A 23260-nucleotide genomic window follows, 5' to 3' on the forward strand; every position below is an offset into this window, starting at 1 on the left:
TAAAGATTGTAAATGATAGGCAAAATTCCCTTTCAGGATAAGGCAGAAAAAGAGGAATATTTATTCTGAATCATAAAGACGTCCTTCTTACTTCTCGCTCACGTCGAAGACTCAACAAATAGTCGCAAGCTTGTGTCGCACCGGAAATGGTTACTTTGGGAGGTCTTGCCTAGGGTGCCATTGAAACCAGAACCGCCGTTTAAATTATCATCATTTGTCCCAAAGTAGTCTTTGTTGCCTCTCATCAAGTCTGCCACGATTAGTAGTCTTGTTGTTGTTGAAGGGGAAGTGAACGTTGTGATGCTGCATGCTTAAAATGATCAAAATATGTAAATAGTACATGTTATTATGAATGTTAATAGATACTACATATATACTTAGTGTGTATATAAAACATTCATGGAGGTTTTTGGATCTTTTTTATAGCGCTTTATAGGCGGAATAGATTAATTTCCATTGGCTCCGATTTTAGCTGACTTTTGCTAATGTTTATTTACGATTTAGAATGCATTAAAAAAAAATATTCTTGTCTTATACAAGGATTGTGAGTGATAGACAACATTTTAAAAAGTGCAGTCCCCCTTCAAACATGATGTGTACCTCAGTTCTTGTCAGCGGACTCTTCCTTCATACACGACTCAATAAAGTACTATAGTTGCATCCTAATTTGGACCTCCTCACCTTTCCTGAGATCTCGATACCAATCTCATCCAGAACTTGGTTGACAATATCCTCAGATTCCTCTTCATCACCGGACTCATCAAAGAGCTCATCTAAAGTGTCATTTACTGGAAAGGAGGACACAAAAGGCAATGGGGACAACACACATCAGTTAAGTACAGTCCTTGCTTACATTAATTGTATTCATTCATACTCTGAAGTGTGTGTGTACTGTTTGTTCTTACTCATTTCTTCTGTCATGCCCATCTTCATGTTTTCCTTCTGGAAGTCTTGCATAGTCTTCAGGGTCTTCTGAGGATCCATCTTTTTGTTCACTGCTTGCATTGTCTGCAGATATTGTTGTGAAAACAGTTTTAGCCTCAGGCGCTCAAAGATACTTGCGGTGATGATGATGATGATGATGATAAAGAGAGCGTTAAGTAATACCACCAGAAGCACGTACAAAATAAAGTGTATTAATTAGTAGGGCTGGACGATTATGGCAAAAATATTCATCACAATTGTTTATTTTTACATTGAAATCACGATTATTAACACAATTACTCACAAAGTTGAAAACATGAGTATTATCGTACCACCAAAACTCTACTTTAACTATAATTTTAAAGAACTGGATGTAAATTAGTGACGAATAAACACGTAAAAAAGTAATAATAGTAACAACAATCAAATTAAATAACAAAAGCAATATGACTGTGGAGGGAGATGTGGCCAGCGCTGCCTGCAGGAGCAAAGGTCACCGCCTCTGTCCATGGTGCTGAGGACAGAGCACCATCAGACGGGGGGCGTGGCAGTGCTGACGGCGAGACACAGCTGGCAGGTGATTAGATTTCACAGGTGGTATGTGTTAATCTAATCATCTGTTGTCTTTAACAGTAAGCAGCCGGGAGCAGGAGGAGAGAGAGAATGCGGACGTGACTGAAAGGTCGGAAGAAAGACTTTGATAAAAACCTATGTGCATTAAAACTTTGTTAAAACGGCACGCTTGGCTCCTGTGAAGTGTCTGTCAGTGGGACCGCTAGGAAGCGACTCCCACATTGACCATATTTTTTAATTCAGTTTTTTTGCCTTTAGCTTCTTTTACTTCTTTCTTTCTTTTAAAGGGGACGGCGTGGCGAAGTTGGTAGAGTGGCCGTGTCAGCAATCGGAGTGTTGCTGGTTACAGGGGTTCAATCCCCACCTTCTACCATCCTAGTCACGTCCGTTGTGTCCTTGGGTCCTTGGGCAAGACACTTCACCCCTTGCTCCTGATGGCTGCTGGTTAGCGCCTTGCATGGCAGCTCCCGCCATCAGTGTGTGAATGTGTGTGTGAATGGGTGAATGTGGTGATACTGTCAAAGCGCTTTGAGTACCTTGAAGGTAGAAAAGCGCTATACAAGTATAACTCATTTATCATTTATTTACTACCATATAGTGTGGACTTTTCATGTCATATACAATATTTTAATAAATGTTTCATTAATTAAAAGCAACAACCCTCACATTTATTGGTCCAATACATATTTGGACAATTTTGTCAATATTTTAAGTCAAAGCATAATAATTGTGCAAATGTATCAATATGTGCTTTAAGTACATTATGCTTGTGTAAGGTACTTTCTTGAAACCATTATTTTGTTAGCGCACTCTGACAGGATGCTGAGCATGCGCTTTTATTGTGAAAGGGGGAAGTGTGCTGCTGTTCTGAGCTTGACGAGTAAGGAGACGACTTGAGGCTGTTTGAGAAAAAAAGACTCAAGTTGCGACTGCTGTTTGTACATTGATGTTACATCCATGATGTCGTTCACAACAACACAACGGATGACATGTGTTGTGTGTGTATGATTGTTTGTACTTTGATGTTACATCCATGATGTCGTTCACAACAACACAAAAGATTAGATGTGTTGTGTGTGTATGACTGTTTGTACATTGATCTTACATCCATGATGTCGTTCACAACAACACAAGCAGATGAGATGTGTTGTGTGTGTGTATGATTGTTTGTACATTGATGTTACATCCATGATGTCGTTCACAACAACACAAGAAGATGAAATGCGTGGTGTGTGTATGATTGTTTGTACATTGATGTTACATCCATGATGTCGTTCACAACAACACAACAGATGAGATGTGTTGTGTGTGTATGATTGTTTGTACATTGATGTTACATCTATGATGTTGTGCACAACAACACAAGCAGATGAGATGTGTTGTGTGTGTTTGATTGTTTGTACATTGATGTTACATCCATGATGTCATTCACAACAACACAACAGATGAGAAATGTTGTGTGTGTGTATGATTGTTTGTACATTGATGTTACATCCATGATGTCGTTCACAACAACACAACAGATGAGATGCGTTGTGTGTATGATTGTTTGTACATTGATGTTACATCCATGATGTCGTTCACAACAACACAACGGATGACATGTGTTGTGTGTGTATGATTGTTTGTACATTGATGTTACATCCATGATGTCGTTCACAACAACACAACAGATGAGATGCGTTGTGTGTGTATGATTGTTTGTACTTTGATGCTACATCCATGATGTCGTTCACAACAACACAACAGATGAGATGTGTTGTGTGTGTATGATTGTTTGTACATTGATCTTACATCCATGATGTCGTTCACAACAACACAAGCAGATGAGATGTGTTGTGTGTGTGTATGATTGTTTGTACATTGATGTTACATCCATGATGTCGTTCACAACAACACAAGAAGATGAAATGCGTTGTGTGTGTATGATTGTTTGTACATTGATGTTACATCCATGATGTCGTTCACAACAACACAACAGATGAGATAGGTTGTGTGTGTATGATTGTTTGTACATTGATGTTACATCCATGATGTCATTCACAACAACACAACAGATGAGAAATGTTGTGTGTGTGTATGATTGTTTGTACATTGATGTTACATCCCTGATGTCGTTCACAACAACACAACAGATGAGATGCATTGTGTGTATGATTGTTTGTACATTGATGTTACATCCATGATGTCGTTCACAACAACACAACGGATGACGTGTTGTGTGTGTATGATTGTTTGTACATTGATGTTACATCCATGATGTCATTCACAACAACACAACAGATGAGAAATGTTGTATGTGTGTATGATTGTTTGTACATTGATGTTACATCCATGATGTCGTTCACAACAACACAACAGATGAGATGCGTTGTGTGTATGATTGTTTGTACATTGATGTTACATCCATGATGTCGTTCACAACAACACAACGGATAAGATGTGTTGTGTGTGTATGATTGTTTGTACATTGATCTTACAGTACATTAATGATGTCGTTCACAACAACACAACAGATGATATGTGTTGTGTGTGTATGATTGTTTGTACATTGATCTTACATCCATGATGTCGTTCACAACAACACAACGGATAAGATGTGTTGTGTGTGTATGATTGTTTGTACATTGATCTTACAGTACATTAATGATGTCGTTCACAACAACACAACAGATGATATGTGTTGTGTGTGTATGATTGTTTGTACATTGATGTTACATCCATGATGTCGTTCACAACAACACAACAGATGAGATGCGTTGTGTGTGTATGATTGTTTGTACTTTGATGTTACATCCATGATGTCGTTCACAACAACACAACAGATGAGATGTGTTGTGTGTGTATGATTGTTTGTACATTGATCTTACATCCATGATCTCGTTCACAACAACACAAGCAGATGAGATGTGTTGTGTGTGTGTATGATTGTTTGTACATTGATGTTACATCCATGATGTCGTTCACAACAACACAAGAAGATGACATGCGTTGTGTGTGTATGATTGTTTGTACATTGATGTTACATCCATGATGTCGTTCACAACAACACAACAGATGATATAGGTTGTGTGTGTATGATTGTTTGTAAATTGATGTTACATCCATGATGTCGTTCACAACAACACAACAGATGACATAGGTTGTGTGTGTATGATTGTTTGTACATTGATGTTACATCCATGATGTCGTTCACAACAACACAACAGATGAGATGCGTTGTGTGTGTATGATTGTTTGTACATTGATGTTACATCCATGATGTCGTTCACAACAACACAACCGATTAGATGTGTTGTGTGTATGATTGTTTGTACATTGATCTTACAGTACATCCATGATGTCGTTCACAACAACACAACAGATGAGATGTGTTGTGTGTGTATGATTGTTTGTACATTGATCTTACAGTACATCCATGATGTCGTTCACAACAAAACAACAGATATGTGTTGTGTGTGTATGATTGTTTGTACATTGATCTTACATCCATGATGTCGTTCACAACGACACACCAGATGACATGTGTTGTGTATGATTGTTTGTACATTGATGTTACATCCATGATGTCGTTCACAACAACACAACAGATGAGATGTGTTGTGTGTGTATGATTGTTTGTACATTGATGTTACATCCATGATGTCGTTCACAACAACACAACAGATTAGATAGGTTGTGTGTGTATGATTGTTTGTACATTGATGTTACATCCATGATGTCGTTCACAACAACACAAGCAGATGAGATGTGTTGTGTGTGTATGATTGTTTGTACATTGATGTTACATCCATGATGCCGTTCACAACAACACAACAGACGAGATGTGTTGTGTGTGTATGATTGTTTGTACATTGATGTTACATCCATGATGTCGTTCACAACAACACAACAGACGAGATGCGTTGTGTGTGTGTATGATTGTTTGTACATTGATGTTACATCCATGATGTCGTTCACAACAACACAACAGATGAGGATGTGTTGTGTGTGTATGATTGTTTGTACATTGATGTCACATCCATGATGTCGTTCACAACAACACAACAGACGAGGATGTGTTGTGTGTGTATGATTGTTTGTACATTGATGTCACATCCATGATGTCGTTCACAACAACACAACAGACAAGGATGTGTTGTGTGTGTATGATTGTTTGTACATTGATGTTACATCCATGATGTCGTTCCGAGATGTGTTGTGTGTGTATGATTGTTTGTACGTTGATGTTACATCCATGATGTCGTTCACAACAACACAACAGATGAGATGCGTTGTGTGTATGATTGTTTGTACATTGATGTTACATCCATGATGTTGTTCACAACAACACAAGCAGATGAGATGTGTTGTGCGTGTGTATGATTGTTTGTACATTGATGTTACATCCATGATGTCGTTCACAACAACACAAGAAGATGAAATGCGTTGTGTGTGTATGATTGTTTGTACATTGATGTTACATCCATGATGTTGTTCACAACAACACAACAGATGAGATAGGTTGTGTGTGTATGATTGTTTGTACATTGATGTTACATCCATGATGTCGTTCACAACAACACAACAGATGAGATGTGTTGTGTGTGTATGATTGTTTGTACAGTGATGTTACATCCATGATGTCGTTCACAACAACACGACAGATGAGATGCGTTGTGTGTATATGATTGTTTGTACATTGATGTTACATCCATGATGTCGTTCACAACAACACAACAGATGAGATGTGTTGTGCGTGCGTATGATTGTTTGTACATTGATGTTACATCCATGATGTCGTTCACAACAACACAAGAAGATGAAATGCGTTGTGTGTGTATGATTGTTTGTACATTGATGTTACATCCATGATGTTGTTCACAACAACACAACAGATGAGATAGGTTGTGTGTGTATGATTGTTTGTACATTGATGTTACATCCATGATGTCGTTCACAACAACACAACAGATGAGATGTGTTGTGTGTGTATGATTGTTTGTACAGTGATGTTACATCCATGATGTCGTTCACAACAACACGACAGATGAGATGCGTTGTGTGTATATGATTGTTTGTACATTGATGTTACATCCATGATGTCGTCCACAACAACACAACAGATGAGATGTGTTGTGCGTGCGTATGATTGTTTGTACATTGATGTTACATCCATGATGTCGTTCACAACAACACAAGAAGATGAAATGCGTTGTGTATGTATGATTGTTTGTACATTGATGTTACATCCATGATGTTGTTCACAACAACACAACAGATGAGATAGGTTGTGTGTGTATGATTGTTTGTACATTGATGTTACATCCATGATGTCGTTCACAACAACACAACAGTGAGATGTGTTGTGTGTGTATGATTGTTTGTACATTGATGTTACATCCATGATGTCGTTCACAACAACACAACAGATGAGATGCGTTGTGTGTGTATGATTGTTTGTACATTGATGTTACATCCATGATGTCGTTCACAACAACACAACAGATGAGATGCGTTGTGTGTGTATGATTGTTTGTACATTGATGTTACATCCATGATGTCGTTCACAACAACACAACAGATGAGATAGGTTGTGTGTGTATGATTGTTTGTACATTGATGTTACATCCATGATGTCGTTCACAACAACAGAACAGATGAGATAGGTTGTGTGTGTATGATTGTTTGTAAATTGATCTTACATCCATGATGTCGTTCACAACAACACAACAGATGAGATGCGTTGTGTGTGTATGATTGTTTGTACATTGATGTTACATCCATGATGTCGTTCACAACAACACAACAGCTGAGATGCGTTGTGTGTGTATGATTGTTTGTACATTGATGTTACATCCATGATGTCGTTCACAACAACACAAAGGATGACATGTGTTGTGTGTGTATGATTGTTTGTACATTGATGTTACATCCATGATGTCATTCACAACAACACAACAGATGAGAAATGTTGTGTGTGTGTATGATTGTTTGTACATTGATGTTACATCCATGATGTCGTTCACAACAACACAACAGATGAGATGCGTTGTGTGTATGATTGTTTGTACATTGATGTTACATCCATGATGTCGTTCACAACAACACAACAGATGAGATGTGTTGTGTGTGTATGATTGTTTGTACATTGATCTTACATCCATGATGTCGTTCACAACAACACAAGCAGATGAGATGTGTTGTGTGTGTGTATGATTGTTTGTACATTGATGTTACATCCATGAGGTCGTTCACAACAACACAACGGATGACATGTGTTGTGTGTGTATGATTGTTTGTACATTGATGTTACATCCATGATGTCGTTCACAACAACACAACAGATGACATGCGTTGTGTGTGTGTATGATTGTTTGTACTTTGATGTTACATCCATGATGTCGTTCACAACAACACAACAGATGAGATGTGTTGTGTGTGTATGATTGTTTGTACATTGATCTTACATCCATGATCTCGTTCACAACAACACAAGCAGATGAGATAGGTTGTGTGTGTATGATTGTTTGTACATTGATGTTACATCCATGATGTCGTTCACAACAACACAACAGATGAGATAGGTTGTGTGTGTATGATTGTTTGTACATTGATGTTACATCCATGATGTCGTTCACAACAACACAACAGATTAGATGTGTTGTGTGTGTATGATTGTTTGTACATTGATGTTACATCCATGATGTCGTTCACAACAACACAACAGATGAGATGTGTTGTGTGTGTATGATTGTTTGTACATTGATGTTACATTAATGATGTCGTTCACAACAACACAACAGATGAGATGTGTTGTGGGTTTATGGAATGTTCTAATAATTTAGCTCCCTAGTTTAAGTGGTCGTCTCCACATTGTTGGGTGCAGGACGTGCTTTGGGGAAGAATGAGCCTACAAGACATATTGTTTCCCCCAAACAAATGTTCCTTTTCCTCAAAATGACCACATTTCTCTCATATTTATGTCAATTTCCCTAAAATTCTGCGCTAAACAGACGATTTGGCTTTATTAGCTATTAAGGTCGCGAGGGGTTTACGGACATGTTTGAAGCCCTAGAAACTGAGATGATGGAGATGCCAACACACAGGATGTCTGCCTCTCCTTCCTTCCAGTCAGATCAAATGTGGCCTACTTTCTACACTCATGTGCAAAATACTACTTCTTGAAGTGCTCTTTTCAAACATCGCTAGTCAATTCTGTTGGCTGAATGCAGAAAGACACTTGCTCTTCATGTGCAGACAATGCCTAATCGTCCCACCTCATTAATCGAAGCCTTAATTATACCTGACCTCCTCTCTGTTTGCTGACTTTTAACTCTGTAGCAAACATGGCTCCTGGGCTCGTTGTGTTCCTCTCGCAGCTCGTTAGCAATGCCGAGATTCCACTTCACACCGGAACAGATCCCACATTCAAAAACACTAAAATATTGATAGCAACACTGAAACGAGTTGATGAACTACATAACTGGGTGACACACATACTCTGATGAAAGGCATTTTAAATTGACAGTACTACATCTGTCCTTATAAGTTATAAACTTATTTTGAAACAAGATGGAATTTGAGGACAAAAGTGTGAATAATGAACAAAGTACCATGTTCAACAACTCAATAGCCAATAGATGATTAGATCTTGTGGCTGTTTTGACTTAGATTTAGTCATATTTACAAATATAAATACAAATATTGTATTCTGTTTTTATTTACGAATCACACGCACCAACTTAACTGGTTTGGGTCTACAGGCAGGCCAGTCTAGTACCCGCACTCTTTTACTCGGAAGCCACGCTGTTGTAACACGTGGCTTGGCATCGTCTTGCTGAAATAAGCAGGGGCGTCCATGATAACGTTGCTTGGATGGGCAACATATGTTGCTCCAAAACCTGTATGTACAAACCTTGTTTCCATATGAGTTGGGAAATTGTGTTAGATGTAAATATAAACGGAATACAATGATTTGCAAATCCATTTCAACCCATATTCAGTTGAATGCACTACAAAGACAACATATTTGATGTTCAAACTCATAAACTTTATTTTTTTTTGCAAATAATCATTAACTTAGAATTTTATGGCTGCAACACGTGCCAAAGTAGTTGGGAAAGGGCATGTTCACCACTGTGTTACATGGCCTTTCCTTTTAACAACACTTAGTAAACGATTGGGAACTGAGGGGACACATTTTTTAAGCTTCTCAGGTGGAATTCTTTCCCATTCTTGCTTGATGTACAGCTTAAGTTGTTCAACAGTCCGGGGGTCTCCGTTGTGCTATTTTAGGCTTCATAATGCGCCACACATTTTCAATGGGAGACAGGTCTGGACTACAGGCAGGCCAGTCTAGTACCCGCACTCTTTTACTATGAAGCCACGTTGATGTAACACGTGGCTTGGCATTGTCTTGCTGAAATAAGCAGGGGCGTCCATGGTAACGTTGCTTGGATGGCAACATGTGTTGCTCCAAAACCTGTATGTACCTTTCAGCATTAATGGCGCCTTCACAGATGTGTAAGTTACCCATGTCTTGGGCACTAATACACCCCCATACCATCACACATGCTGGCTTTTCAACTTTGCACCTATAACAATCCGGATGGTTCTTTTCCTCTTTGGTCCGGAGGACACGACGTCCACAGTTTCCAAAAACAATTTGAAATGTGGACTCGTCAGACCACAGAACACTTTTCCACTTTGCATCAGTCCATCTTAGATGAGCTCAGGCCCAGCAAAGCAAACGGCGTTTCTGGGTGTTGTTGATAAACGGTTTTCGCCTTGCATAGGAGAGTTTTAACTTGCACTTACAAATGTAGCGACCAACTGTAGTTACTGACAGAGGGTTTCTGAAGTGTTCCTGAGCCCATGTGGTGATATCCTTTACACACTGATGTCGCTTGTTGATGCAGTACAGTCTGAGGGATCGAAGGTTACGGGCTTAGCTGCTTAAGTGCAGTGATTTCTCCAGATTCTCTGAACCCTTTGATGATATTACGGACCGTAGATGGTGAAATCCCTAAATTTCTTGCAATAGCTGGTTGAGAAAGGTTTTTCTTAAACTGTTCAACAATTTGCTCGCGCATTTGTTGACAAAGTGGTGACCCTCGCCCCATCCTTGTTTGTGAATGACTGAGCATTTCATGGAATCTATTTGTATACCCAATCATGGCACCCACCTGTTCCCAATTTTCCTGTTCACCTGTGGGATGTTCCAAATTAATGTTTGATGAGCATTCCTCAACTTTATCAGTATTTATTGCCACCTTTCCCAACTTCTTTGTCACGTGTTGCTAGCCTCAAATTCTAAAGTTAATGATTATTTGCAAAAAAAAATAAAGTTTATGAGTTTGAACATCAAATATGTTGTCTTTGTAGCATATTCAACTGAATATGGGTTGAAAAGGATTTGCAAATCATTGTATTTCGTTTATATTTACATCTAACACAATTTCCCAACTCATATGGAAACAGGGTTTGTACCTTTCAGCATTAATGGTGCCTTCACAAATGTGTACCGTAAGTTACCCATGTCTTGGGCACTAATACACCCCCATACCATCACACATGCTGGCTTTTACACTTTGCGCCTAGAACAATCCGGATGGTTCTTTTCCTCTTTGGTCCGGAGGACACGACGTCCACAGTTTCCAAAAACAATCTTAAATGTGGACTCGTCAGACCACAGAACACTTTTACACTTTGCATCAGTCCATCTTAGATGAGCTCGGGCACAGCGAAGCCGACGGCATTTCTGGGTGTTGTTGATAAATGACGTTAAGTATCTTGTCTTTGCGGTCTATTCAATTGAATATAGGTTGAAAAGGATTTGACAATCATTCTATTCTGTTTTTATATATGATTTACACAACGTGCTGACTTCACTGGTTTCGGGGTTTGTAATAACATGCTCCATTATAATTCCTGTGAATGTCGGTAGAAAGACTTCACTACTGATACGTGTTTTGAACATTGGTTACCTTATTTAAAAGAAGCTCTTTGCGACACAGATCGACCGATTATCGGCGCCGATATTTGGCATTTTGACATAAATTGGTATAGGCTTTATCTGTACACTGCAAAAACTGAAATCTAAGTAAGATGAAATATCTCAAATAAGGGTGATATTTGCTTATTTTCTGTCTGATAAGATAATTCTTCTCACTAAGCAGATTTTATGTTAGAGTGTTTTACTTGTTTTAAGTGTTTTGCTCCTAAATGATCTCAGTAAGATATTACAGCTTGTTGCGGAGATTTGATGACCTATATTGAGTAAAACATGCTTGAAACTAAAATATCAACTGATGCAAAGATGTGTCATCAACACTCACAAGTATAAAACTACTTTTTTAAAGGGTAACATTATCACCAGACCTATGTAAGCGTCAATATATACCTTGATGTTGCAGAAAAAAAGACCATATATTTTTTTAACCGATTTCCGAACTCTAAATGGGTGAATTTTGGCGAATTAAACGCCTTTCTAATATTTACTCTCGGGAAGCAATCCGCCATTTTCTCAAACACCGAGTCAAATCAGCTGTTATTTTCCGTTTTTTCGACTGTTTTCCGTACCTTGGAGACATCATGCCTCGTCGGTGTGTTGTCGGAGGGTGTAACAACACCAACAGGGACGGATTCAAGTTGCACCAGTGGCCCAAAGATGCGAAAGTGGCAAGAAATTGGACGTTTGTTCCGCACACTTTACCGACGAAAGCTATGCTACGACAGAGATGGCAAGAATGTGTGGATATCCTGCGACACTCAAAGCAGATGCATTTCCAACCATAAAGTCAAAGAAATCTTCCGCCAGACCCCCATTGAATCTGCCAGAGTGTGTGAGCAATTCAGGGACAAAGGACCTCGGTAGCACGGCAAGCAATGGCGGCAGTTTTTTCCCGCAGACGAGCGAGCTAAACCCTCTGGATGTCTTGGCTCACACCGTCCCTTATGCCACCGAAGATGATCAAGAGAAGAATATCGACCCTAGCTTCCCTGGCCTGCTGACATCAACTCCAAAACTGGACAGATCAGCTTTCAGGAAAAGACCGCGGATGAGGGTATGTCTACAGAATATATTAATTGATGAAAATTGGGCTGTCTGCACTCTCAAAGTGCATGTTGTTGCCAAATGTATTTCATATGCTGTAAACCTAGTTCATAGTTGTTAGTTTCCTTTAATGCCAAACAAACACATACCAATCGTTGGTTAGAAGGCGATCGCCGAATTCGTCTTCGCTTTCTCCCGTGTCGCAGGCTGTCGTGTCGTTTTCGCTTGCATACGGTTCAAACCGATATGGCTCAATAGCTTCAGTTTCTTCTTCAATTTCGTTTTCGATACCTGCCTCCACACTACAACCATCCGTTTCAATACATGCGTAATCTGTTGAATCGCTTAAGCCGCTGAAATCAGAGTCTGAATCCGAGCTAATGTCGCTATAGCTTACTGTTCTATGCGCCATGTTTGTTTGTGTTGGCTTCACTATGTGACGTCACAGGAAAATGGACGGGTGTATATAACGATGGTTAAAATCAGGCACTTTGAAGCTTTTTTTAGGGATGTTGCGTGATGGGTAAAATTTTGAAAAAAACTTCGAAAAATAAAATAAGCCACTGGGAACTGATTTTTAATGGTTTTAACCATTCTGAAATTGTGATAATGTTCCCCTTTAAAGTAATAATTTCTTACTTCAAGCATATCATTATGTCAAGATAATGACACTCGCATTTACTTCATTTAAGAATATTGTTTAACATATTGGGCAAAAAGGTCTCTTTTTATTTTCTACCAAAAAAAGTGCACTTGTTATTAGCGATAATATACTTATTTTAAGGTATTTTTGGGTTCATTGAGGTTAGCTAATTTGACTTGTTTTGGAAAGTCTTGACAAGTCAAATTTTCTTGTTCTATTGGCAGATAATTTTGCTTACCGTATTTTCCGCACTATTAGCCGCACCTAAAAACCACAAATTTACTCAAAAGCTGACAGTGCGGCTTTTAACCCGGTGCGCTTTATATATGGATTAATATTACGATTCATTTTCATAAAGTTTCGATCTCGCAACTTCGGTAAACAGCCGCCATCTTTTTTCCCGGTAAAACAGGAAGCGCTTCTTCTTCTACGCAAGCAACCGCCAAGGTAAGCACCCGCCCCCATAGAACAGGAAGCGCTTCTTCTTCTACTGTAAGCAACCACCCGCCCGCGTAGAAGAAGAAAAAGCGCGCGGATATACCGTACGTTTCATTTCCTTTGTGTGTTTACATCTGTAAAGACCACAAAATGGCTCCTACTAAGCGTCAGGGATCCGGTTCATGAAAAGACGCAATCTCTCCATCCGCACACGGATTACTATTTCACAGCAACTGATATTCCTGTGAACCGCACTGTGGATACAACGGGAGCACGTACGGTGAATATTCGCACCACAGGAAATGAGAAGTCATCCTTCACTGTGGTTCTAGCTTGCCATGCTAATGGCCAGAAACTTCCACCCATGGTGATATTCAAAAGGAAGACCTTGCCAAAAGAGACCTTTCCAGCCGGCGTCATCATAAAAGCTAACTCGAAGGGATGGATGAAGAAAAGATGAGCGAGTGGTTAAGGTAAGTTTAAGTTTACGCGAAGAGGCCGGGTGGCTTTTTTCACGCAGCTCTGTCCATGTTGATATACGTATGTTTGTGATTGCACATTTGCGTACATTTTGGGAGTGAACAGAGTTGTTAGAACGCTGGTTTTTAATATATTATTAAAGTTTGACTGACCTATCTGACTGTTTTTTTGACATTCCTTTAGCGCAGTTAGATGCGGCTTACAACACCGGGCGGCTTATAGGTGGACAAAGTTTTGAAATATGCCGTTCATTGAAGGCGCGGCTTTTAACCCAGGGCGCCTTATGGTGCGGAAAATACGGTAGTTCAAATAAAATACACCTAATTTTTGTATTTTTTTTCTTGTTTTTGAACACTGACTTTTTGCAGTGTATCAGCCTTTTATTTATCTATTTTTTACAAGTAGAACATAACTACCATGTATCAGCAGATACAATATATACACATATGATACCAGAATTTAGTATTAAAAAATAATAGTGAAGTAGATCGTAATAACCAGTGCTTTGTGTGTCGTCAGCTATGATATTGACATATATTGACTAAATGATTATGATCATTTAATGTTGTCGTTGGCAATACCTTTGCTGAGGTGGACATGGCCCCGGCCATCTTCATCTGGGAGTTCATGACTTTGGTCTGAGTAGACATGGAGGTGACTTTGGAGCTCACGGCGTATGTGCGGTTCTTCTGCTTCCTCAGCTGGACCAGCTGCTTGGCGAGGATCTTACATGCCTCACGGTTGCCACTCTTAGCCATTTTCTTGATCTCCGCTTCCTGGAGAGACATTTGAAGAGATTGCGGTCATATTAACATACGGTGTGTACAAAGAGGGACTACAGCCCCAGTAGATTAAATAACGCCAATGAAAAACGGGCCGTGTGCTTACTCATTTGTTGTTTGAACAAGTTTCACATCCCTCCCCCGAAAAAAACATAGGTTTTCTGTACTTGGTGGTACCATTTGAGAGGTGGGGTTATATTTCAGTAAACTGGGAGCTAGCAATTACAGTTGAACCTCGATTTACAACTTTATTGTAAACTCTGGGCTATAAGCTGCTACTTTTTCCTACGCTTTGAATAAAACAGTTAACAGCCATAATGCAAAAAAACAAACAAGCAAAGACAAAGAATATGTGTGTCAGGTTCAACCACTGATGAAATCTATTAAACAAGACAAGAAGCAAATAATTAAACAGAGACAGAATTAAATTTGGCTCAAATTGAGGAGAGACGCATGGACACTGTACCCTTGCACAGTGTCTCAGCACGCTCTGGCCAAAGATTGTACGCCTCCTCCTTTTTTTACACTTTCCCTGACTACATGGCAACACCTGCTTTCAAAGGGACGTGGGTTGTAAACAGCGTTGCCTTTGGTTTCAGAACAGTTCAAAAGAAAAGGTTGTAAACATTCACAGAAAAGGTCGTAAAACAGTTCAAAGAAAGGTTCGTAAAAGAGTTCAAAAAAGAGGTTCGTAAAAGAGTTCAAAAAAGCGGTGTCTGGATCTTGGGCAGATCCTGCCTTCTCTCTGCTTTGTAGTCCTTGGGTTAAAACAATATATTTCTGTTGATTACAATACATGAAAGAAAACAGAACACCTTCATGTTGCTTCCCATCCTACACAGTGGTGTTTTGCAAGCCTTCTTCTTGGTAGGTTCAAAAGACAGCTTTTGGTCTTCTCGCTGGGAACTCACTTCAACACAAAGTTTTTGTGATAACTTAAGATAAATTATTCTAACAATGTGTGTTATTGTTTGTGCTATGGTGAAGTCTTCTGGAAAAGCTCGCTCACTGCAGGTGCCTTTCTGTCTTCTGGTAGTCCATTGCATTTCTACCCGTATGGATTCTCCATTCATCACTCCTAGCATTGTTCGTAAGTTTTACAATACAACTAAAACAATTCTTACTTACTAACCCATCCCAAGCATGATGTCTGTAGGAGTTTTTTTGTCATAATAATTGTATCTAAGTTATAGCAAAACTTTGTGTTTCCATGAGTTCCCGGCAAGGACACAAAAGCTGTCTTTGATCTTACCAAGCAAAAGGCTTGTGAAACTCCAGTGTACGATGGGAAGCGACATGAAGGTGTCGGTTTCGTTGATCTATTGTAGTCCACAGGAAGATCTTGTCTTGACCCGAGATCTACAAAGCGGAGAGGAAGCAGGACCTGACGCAAGCTCCAGGCATCTTTTCTTTGAACTGTTTTGTGACCGAGTGCAACGGCTGTTTACGACCCTCTCTCCCTTTAGAAACAGCTGTTGCCATGTAATCAGGGAAAATCCAAATAATAGAGAAGGCGTGTAATCCTTTCGTCAGAGCGTGGTGGAAGACTGTTAAAATGAATCCTGTCTGTTTAATTCCTTGCTTCTTGTATGTTTAATAAATGTCATCGGTGTTTGAACCTGACAGTTTTCATGCATATTTGTACGTGCTATCGCAATGCAACGAAGCTAGCGATGTTAGCATTAGCTAATATGCTAACACCTCTAGACGTATTAACTTACAACAGCATTCTTTGTGAAGCAAATGTCTCTCTAAGAAACAATGTAAATATGAATAATGGGTTCAAGCCTACGGGTGTGGGCGTGGGTGTGCTGAAGGACAGGTAGCGTACTTTCCCCCGCTGTAAAATAAGTCTGCTCTGGCATATTTTTCCAGAAATGTCTGGTCTCATCACAATTAAAATTTGCTGCAGTACGAAGACTGCTTTGTCGATACTTCCATACGTGTGTACACAGATTGTGTGTATTTTCTTGTCTTTCTCGCCTTCTCCGGGTCCAAGTTGGATGTCAAAGTTGACCAACTTGTCGGTTTATGCTAGTTAGCTTTACCAACTTGTCAGCATTAAGCTAGTTAGCTCTCTCTGATCACAACACCACTAAAAAATTGTTTGTTTGTGTGAGCGCCATCAATTTATTCCTTACAAATAGTCTTTTTTTAACGCCAAAGCGACCCCCTCCTTCTTTCTACGCTGGTCTGTTAAGTTTTTGGGACTCTTATTGTCAGAATAATTGTATCTAAGTTATCACAAAACTTTGTGTTTCAATGAGTTCCCGGCGAGCAGACAAAAGCTGTCTTTGGAAGAAGAAGGCTTGTAAAACTCCACTGTGTAGGATGGGAAGCAACATGAAGGTTTTCTGTTTCTTTCATGTATTGTAATCAACAGAAAGATATTGTTTTGACCCGAGAACTACAAAGCGGATCAAAACCGTCAGTCTACCCCAGGGCAGCTGTGGTTACAGATGTAGCTTACCACCACCAGGTGTGAATGAATGACGGGTTCCCACTTCTCTGTGAGCGCTTCGAGTATCTAATAATAGAAAAGCGCGATATAAAATCTAATCCATTATTATTATTATTATTATTATTAGAAAGCAGGATCTGCCCAAGTTCCAGGGACCTCTCTTCTTTGAACTGTTTTACGACCTTTTCTTTCAACTGTTTACGACCTCTTCTTTGAACTGTTTTACGACCTTTTCTTTCAACTGTTCTGTAATCAAAGGCGATGGCTGTTTACGACCCCCGTCCCTTAGAAACAGCTGTTGCCATGTAATCAGGGAAATTCCAAATAAAAGAGGAGGAGTACAATCTTTCGTCAGGGGCGTGGGACAATGTCAGTGTCTACGCGTCTCTCCTCAATTGAGCCAAATTTAATTCTGTCTGTTTAATTCCTTGCTTCTTTGTCTGTTTAATAGATGTCATCAGTGTTTGAACCTGACACGAATTCAGTTAGCAAAATGGACAAACCGTGTCAAAATGGGGAAAAACACAGAAAACAATGTACACAGATTAAGTATTGAGTAGTGACTAGTAGTGTACTGCAATGTGCAGCAAGGCTCCGCCTTAACAACAATGGTGCCCGCTGCTCGTTGCCTGCAGGCGGAACACAAAATGAATGCGGTGTTTGTACACACACATTTGGCTCGATTTAAACGTTTGTAGGGCTGAAACGACGCGTCGACGTCATCGGTTACGTAAATATGTCGACGCCGTTTTTGTGCGTCACATATTTACGTCACACTACCGTCATGGCGGAGCGCAAAGCAGACGATGCGAGCAGTGAGTGCGAGGGGAAAAAAGCACGCCAAAAGTCGTCAAAAGTGTGGGAGTATTTCAATAAACGGCCTAATGTTGTTGTATGCACACTGTGTCGAGCGGAAATGGCCTATCATAGCAGCACAACGGCTATGAACGAACATTTGAAAAGAAAACACCCGACAGCGTTCTTGCCATCACCATCAACTAGTCAATCGTCCGTGTGAGTATACGTTGTCATCATTACACAAAAACATGAATGAGTCATTTGTATCTGCGTTGTAAATTCATAAACTAAAGCACCGTTTCGCTCTGAGAGGCGCGTTTGGCGTGCCTGTTCAGTGTTTACAAAGACGGGCTCCTCTTTAACGCTCACGTTAAATAGTTGTGCAAATACCTTTTACAACATTAACAGTTACATATACTATGTACAAACCAACAATTAACTTTCACTTTAATCATACTATCATTGTTGTGTTAAGCAAAATAAGCAATACTTTTACTTTTGTTGAAATGTTTACACTGTTACAGAATATTTCCGTTTTGCACTTTTTTATATTGGATGTTTATCTTTATTTTTGCACATTTTAAAGCAAAATAAGCAATACTTTTACTTTTGAAATGCTTATACTATTGCAGAATATTAAGATTTGCATTGGATGTTTACTTTTATATTTGCACATTAAAAAGCAAATAAGCTACTTTTAATTTTGTTAAATGTTAAAAGTTTTAAATGTTTACATTGTTATAGAATATTTTGTCATGTTGTTGTCAATGTTGACTGAGTGGCCATACTTTTTTTTTTGTAAATAAAAGCCATGCCTTTTGAAAAAACTGGCCTACATTTATTTATTCATCTTCATTTTAAATAAAAAAATAATCGGTAAAAGGAAAAATAATCTATAGATTAATTGAAAAAATAATCTATAGATTAACCGATTAATCGAAAAAATAATCTATAGATTAATCGATATAAAAATAATCCTTAGCTGCAGCCTTAAACGTTTGTAAATCAAAGTTTGCACATTGAGGGGTTTGTAAATTGAGCTTCCAGTGTAATAATTATCCAAATATGTCCAATAACTGGCAGAAAATGCTAATTCTGGTACATTAGAAATGTACGTCACACAGATACAAGTGTTGATGAACACACAAAACTCCCAAGAGACACAATGTGTACACAAATATAGATATACAAAACAGTCACACATATGGTTCAGGCCACAATCAGTGGCACGCATATGCAGGCTTTTAGCTTTGGTAAACATCAGCATATACACTGATGCCCACGAGGACCTTGGACGTGGGCGTGTGTGCGTGTGTGTGTGTGTGTGTGTGTGTGTGTGTGTGTGTGTACACACTTCCCAGGAGACATGCGTGGAGCTCCAGGGTTGCAGTAAGCTAACCGTGCCTCTGAGCAGTGCTGCGTTGGCCCAAACGCGTCTTGTTTATTTCTGCTGAAAGCCTTCTTTATGGGAAATAATCAATTATTCATGTTTGAACATTGAGCTCCCTGTCTGGCTTGTGCAGGCACATGCGCGTAGACGTGTAAGACTACAATAAAACATCTTTCAACAATGCGGACAAGGGGAATATGTTAGCATATGTAATCTCATCGCATTCAATCTGTTTAGTTTGTCTTAGAAGACCTTTCCCCTTCATCAGTTCAGGCTCATAGACTTCGATTGGTCAGATCTAGTCTTCTAAGACAAACCACACAGTCATCAATTTTAATGCCCTGAGATTAAAAGGACCTGGATGAATGAGAACATTCATAGACAAGATATGAAATATATTGTCAGACACAAAGGCAGACAGTGACTTATACCGTATTTTTGAGTATAAGTCGCTCCGGAGTATAAGTCGCACCGGCCGAAAATGCATAATAAAGAAGGAAAAAAACATATATAAGTAGTACTGGAGTATAAGTCGCATTTTTGGGGGAAATGTATTTGATAAAAGCCAACACCAAGAATAGACATTTGAAAGGCAATTTAAAATAAATAAAGAATAGTGAACAACAGGCTGAATAAGTGTACGTTATATGAGGCATAAATAACCAACTGGTATGTTAACGTAACATATTATGGTAAGAGTCATTCAAATAACTATAACATATAGAACATGCTATACGTTTACCAAACAATCTGTCACTCCTAATCGCTAAATCCCATGAAATCTTATACGTCTAGTCCAGGAGTCGGCAACCCGCGGCTCCGGAGCCGCATGCGGCTCTTTGATCACTCTGATGCGGCTCAGCTGCACATTTGCCGACCCCCCCGATTTTCCCGGGAGACTTCCGGATTTAAGTGCCTCTCGCAGAAAACTCACGGAATTAATATTCTCCGATTTTCACCCTAACAATAATAATAAGGGAGTGCCATGATTATACAGCATTTAGCGCCCTCTACAATCTGCTTTAACAGCGTGCCAGCCCAGTTTCTTGTTATATGCATCTTCTGCTTGCACATGTAAGCGACAGCAAGGCATACTTGGTCAACAGCCACACAGGTTACACTGACGGTGGCCATATAAAACAACTTTAACACTCTTACTAATAATGCGCCACACTTTGAACCAAAACCAAACAAGAATGACAAACACATTTCGGGAGAACATCTGCACCTTAACACAACAGAACAAATACCCAGAATCCCATGCAGCCCTAACTCTTCCGGGCTACATTATACACCCCTGCTACCACCAAACCCCACCCCCACCCCAACCCTGCTCCCTCACACATCAACCCCCCCCCTCTGTGCGTCGGTTGAGGTGGGCGGGGTTTGGTAGCGGGGGTGTATAATGTAGCCCAGAAGAGTTAGGGCTGCATGGGATTCTGGGTATTTGTTCTGTTGTGTTTATATTGTGTTACGGTGCAGATGTTCTCCCCAAATGTGTTTGTCATTCTTGTTTGGTGTGGGTTCATAGTGTGGCGCATTATTAGTAAGAGTGTTAAAGTTTTTTATACCGCCACCGTCAGTGTAACCTGTGTGGTTGATGAGCAAGTATGCCTTGCTGTCACTTACGTGAGCAAGCAGAAGCCCCAAACAACGTGTAGCTGGGCCGGCACGCAGGTTGTAGTGGGCGCTGAATGCTGTACCATCACGGCACATTCGAGAGAATACTTGCCTGAAATTCGTAGTCTGCCGGAAAACTCGGGAGGGTTGACAGGTATGACGCTGTCAAGCGCCATTCATACAAAACCCGCGGGCCGCACTAACATTCAATTTTCATATTAAGGTGTGGGCCGCGTGTCTGAGACCCTTGGTTTATACATAGCACAAAGCAAAAAAAAAACTTTGTATGCAGTGTTATTTCATTTTAAATTTCAAAAGATTTTTGTGGCTCTTATTGTTCTCTTTAATTTGTGAAACTGGTCAAAATGGCTCTTTGACTGGTAAAGGTTGCCGACCCCTGCTCTAGTCTCTTACGTGAATGAGATAAATAATATTGTTTGATATTTTACGCTAATGTGTTAATAATTTCACACATAAGTCGCTCTTGGGTATAAGTCACACCCCCGGCCAAACTATGAAAAAAACTGCGACTTATAGTCCGAAAAATACGGTATGTTAACTGCACCGCCAGAAAACTACAAGTGGACTTGTGGTAAATGAACGTACTTCTTTCTGTGTGACTGACAGAGCTTTCTTCCGAACTGCAAAATATCCTACAGTTGTGAGTCTTTATGGCTTTTTGTGGTTTAAACACATTTCCATGTGTTGTTGTCACTGAAATCATTAAATACCGTATTTTTCGGACGATAATCTGTATCCTGTATCCTCGCTCATCCATGCGGACTGGACACCGGCCGAGAGTTGGTGGGCGGCCGAGGGTGGAGTCGGCTCTCTTGGTTGCTTTGTTGGGTCTGCTCCTGTCTCTGGCCATGCTCACCCCACCCAAGCAGACGATGGCGTGGAACACCGCAGAGTATACGTTTTGTGTTTTTTGTTGTTGTTTTACTTTTGTCGCTGTGTGTAGAAGTGACTGGTTGCATCAGCTCTGCTCTTTTAATGTCTTAATGTCCTTTGTGTTCTTTGATGTTTGATGTTACCCTCTTACACAGATGTTTATGTGTGCTATGGCTATGAGTTTTTCCCCCCTTGGACTCAGTCTGGACCCTCTCTCCAGGGGCCTAGGCTTGGACTGAATTATTCCCCCTCCCCCAGTCCCCAGCGTTTACCTGTTTCTCACCTTTTTTTGTAAGGGGCGCCGGAAGTTGTCAGACCCGTCAGCGATCCTGTTCTGTCTCCCTGTAATGTTTGTCTGATCTTGAATGGGATTGTGCTGAAAATTTCAATTTCCCCTCAGGGATTATTAAAGTATTTCTGATTCTGATTCTGATAAGGCGCACTTAAAATCCTTTCATTTTCTCAAAAATTGATAGTGCCTTTTATAATCCGGTGCGCCTAATGTATGGCATAATTCTGGTTGTGCTTACCGACCTCAAAGCAATTTTATTTGGTACATGGTGTAATGCTAAGTGTGACCAGTAGATAGCAGTCACACATAAGAGACTGCAAGATGATGCCAGTAAACCCCAAAACCTAAAAAAAAAATATTGAAAATAAAGAACCTTACACAGCGCTCACAAATCTGTCAAAATGTTTTTAGTACGATTTCGGTAAGCTATGAAGCTGCGCCACGTGATGGATTGTCTGCGCATTAAACATACGAGTATTATTATGGAGTGTGTATAAGGACCGCAAAATGGCAACTACTAGCAGACATATTACCTGGCGTTTTGTTTCGCAATATTATGCAAAACCAACTTTTCTTACCTTCTGGTACCTGCTGATCTGTATTTGAGATCTGCATAAGTCCTGAAAATGTGCGTAATCTATGCAACACTTTCACCAAAGAACCACTATTACATGTTATGTAGAAAACTGATAAGTGTTTTACATTTAGAAAAAAAATTATAACATGACACCTTTAAGGCACCTTATAATCTGGTGCGCCTTTTGTATGAAAATAGACCTGAATAGGTCCGAAAAATACGGTATATGTTTTGTTTTTATTTTAAACAGAAATGTTAAAAAGTAATAGTGTTTTAAGAATACTACATGCAAATCAAGAGGGTATCAGTTGTCAAGTATGTTGAATAAATAAATGGAGATTAAAAGATTT

The 23260-nt window shown here is 39.6% G+C and overlaps 1 protein-coding gene across 2 annotated transcripts in view; it reads right to left on the reverse strand.

Annotated features, from left to right (window-relative positions):
• Positions 1-23260, reverse strand: part of chmp2ba (charged multivesicular body protein 2Ba) — a 108088-nt gene that overhangs the window by 6949 nt on the left and 77879 nt on the right. For both annotated transcript variants that reach the window (XM_061971754.2, XM_061971753.1), the window contains exons 3-5: positions 14678-14872; positions 906-1008; positions 682-788 (exon numbers count right to left, since the gene is read on the reverse strand). In XM_061971754.2, coding sequence (XP_061827738.1) covers positions 682-788; positions 906-1008; positions 14678-14872 — 405 coding nt within the window. The remainder of the gene's footprint in view (positions 1-681; positions 789-905; positions 1009-14677; positions 14873-23260) is intronic.

The sequence above is a fragment of the Nerophis lumbriciformis genome, linkage group LG13 (assembly GCF_033978685.3).
Source record: "Nerophis lumbriciformis linkage group LG13, RoL_Nlum_v2.1, whole genome shotgun sequence".
Classification (NCBI taxonomy): Eukaryota; Metazoa; Chordata; class Actinopteri; order Syngnathiformes; family Syngnathidae; genus Nerophis; species Nerophis lumbriciformis.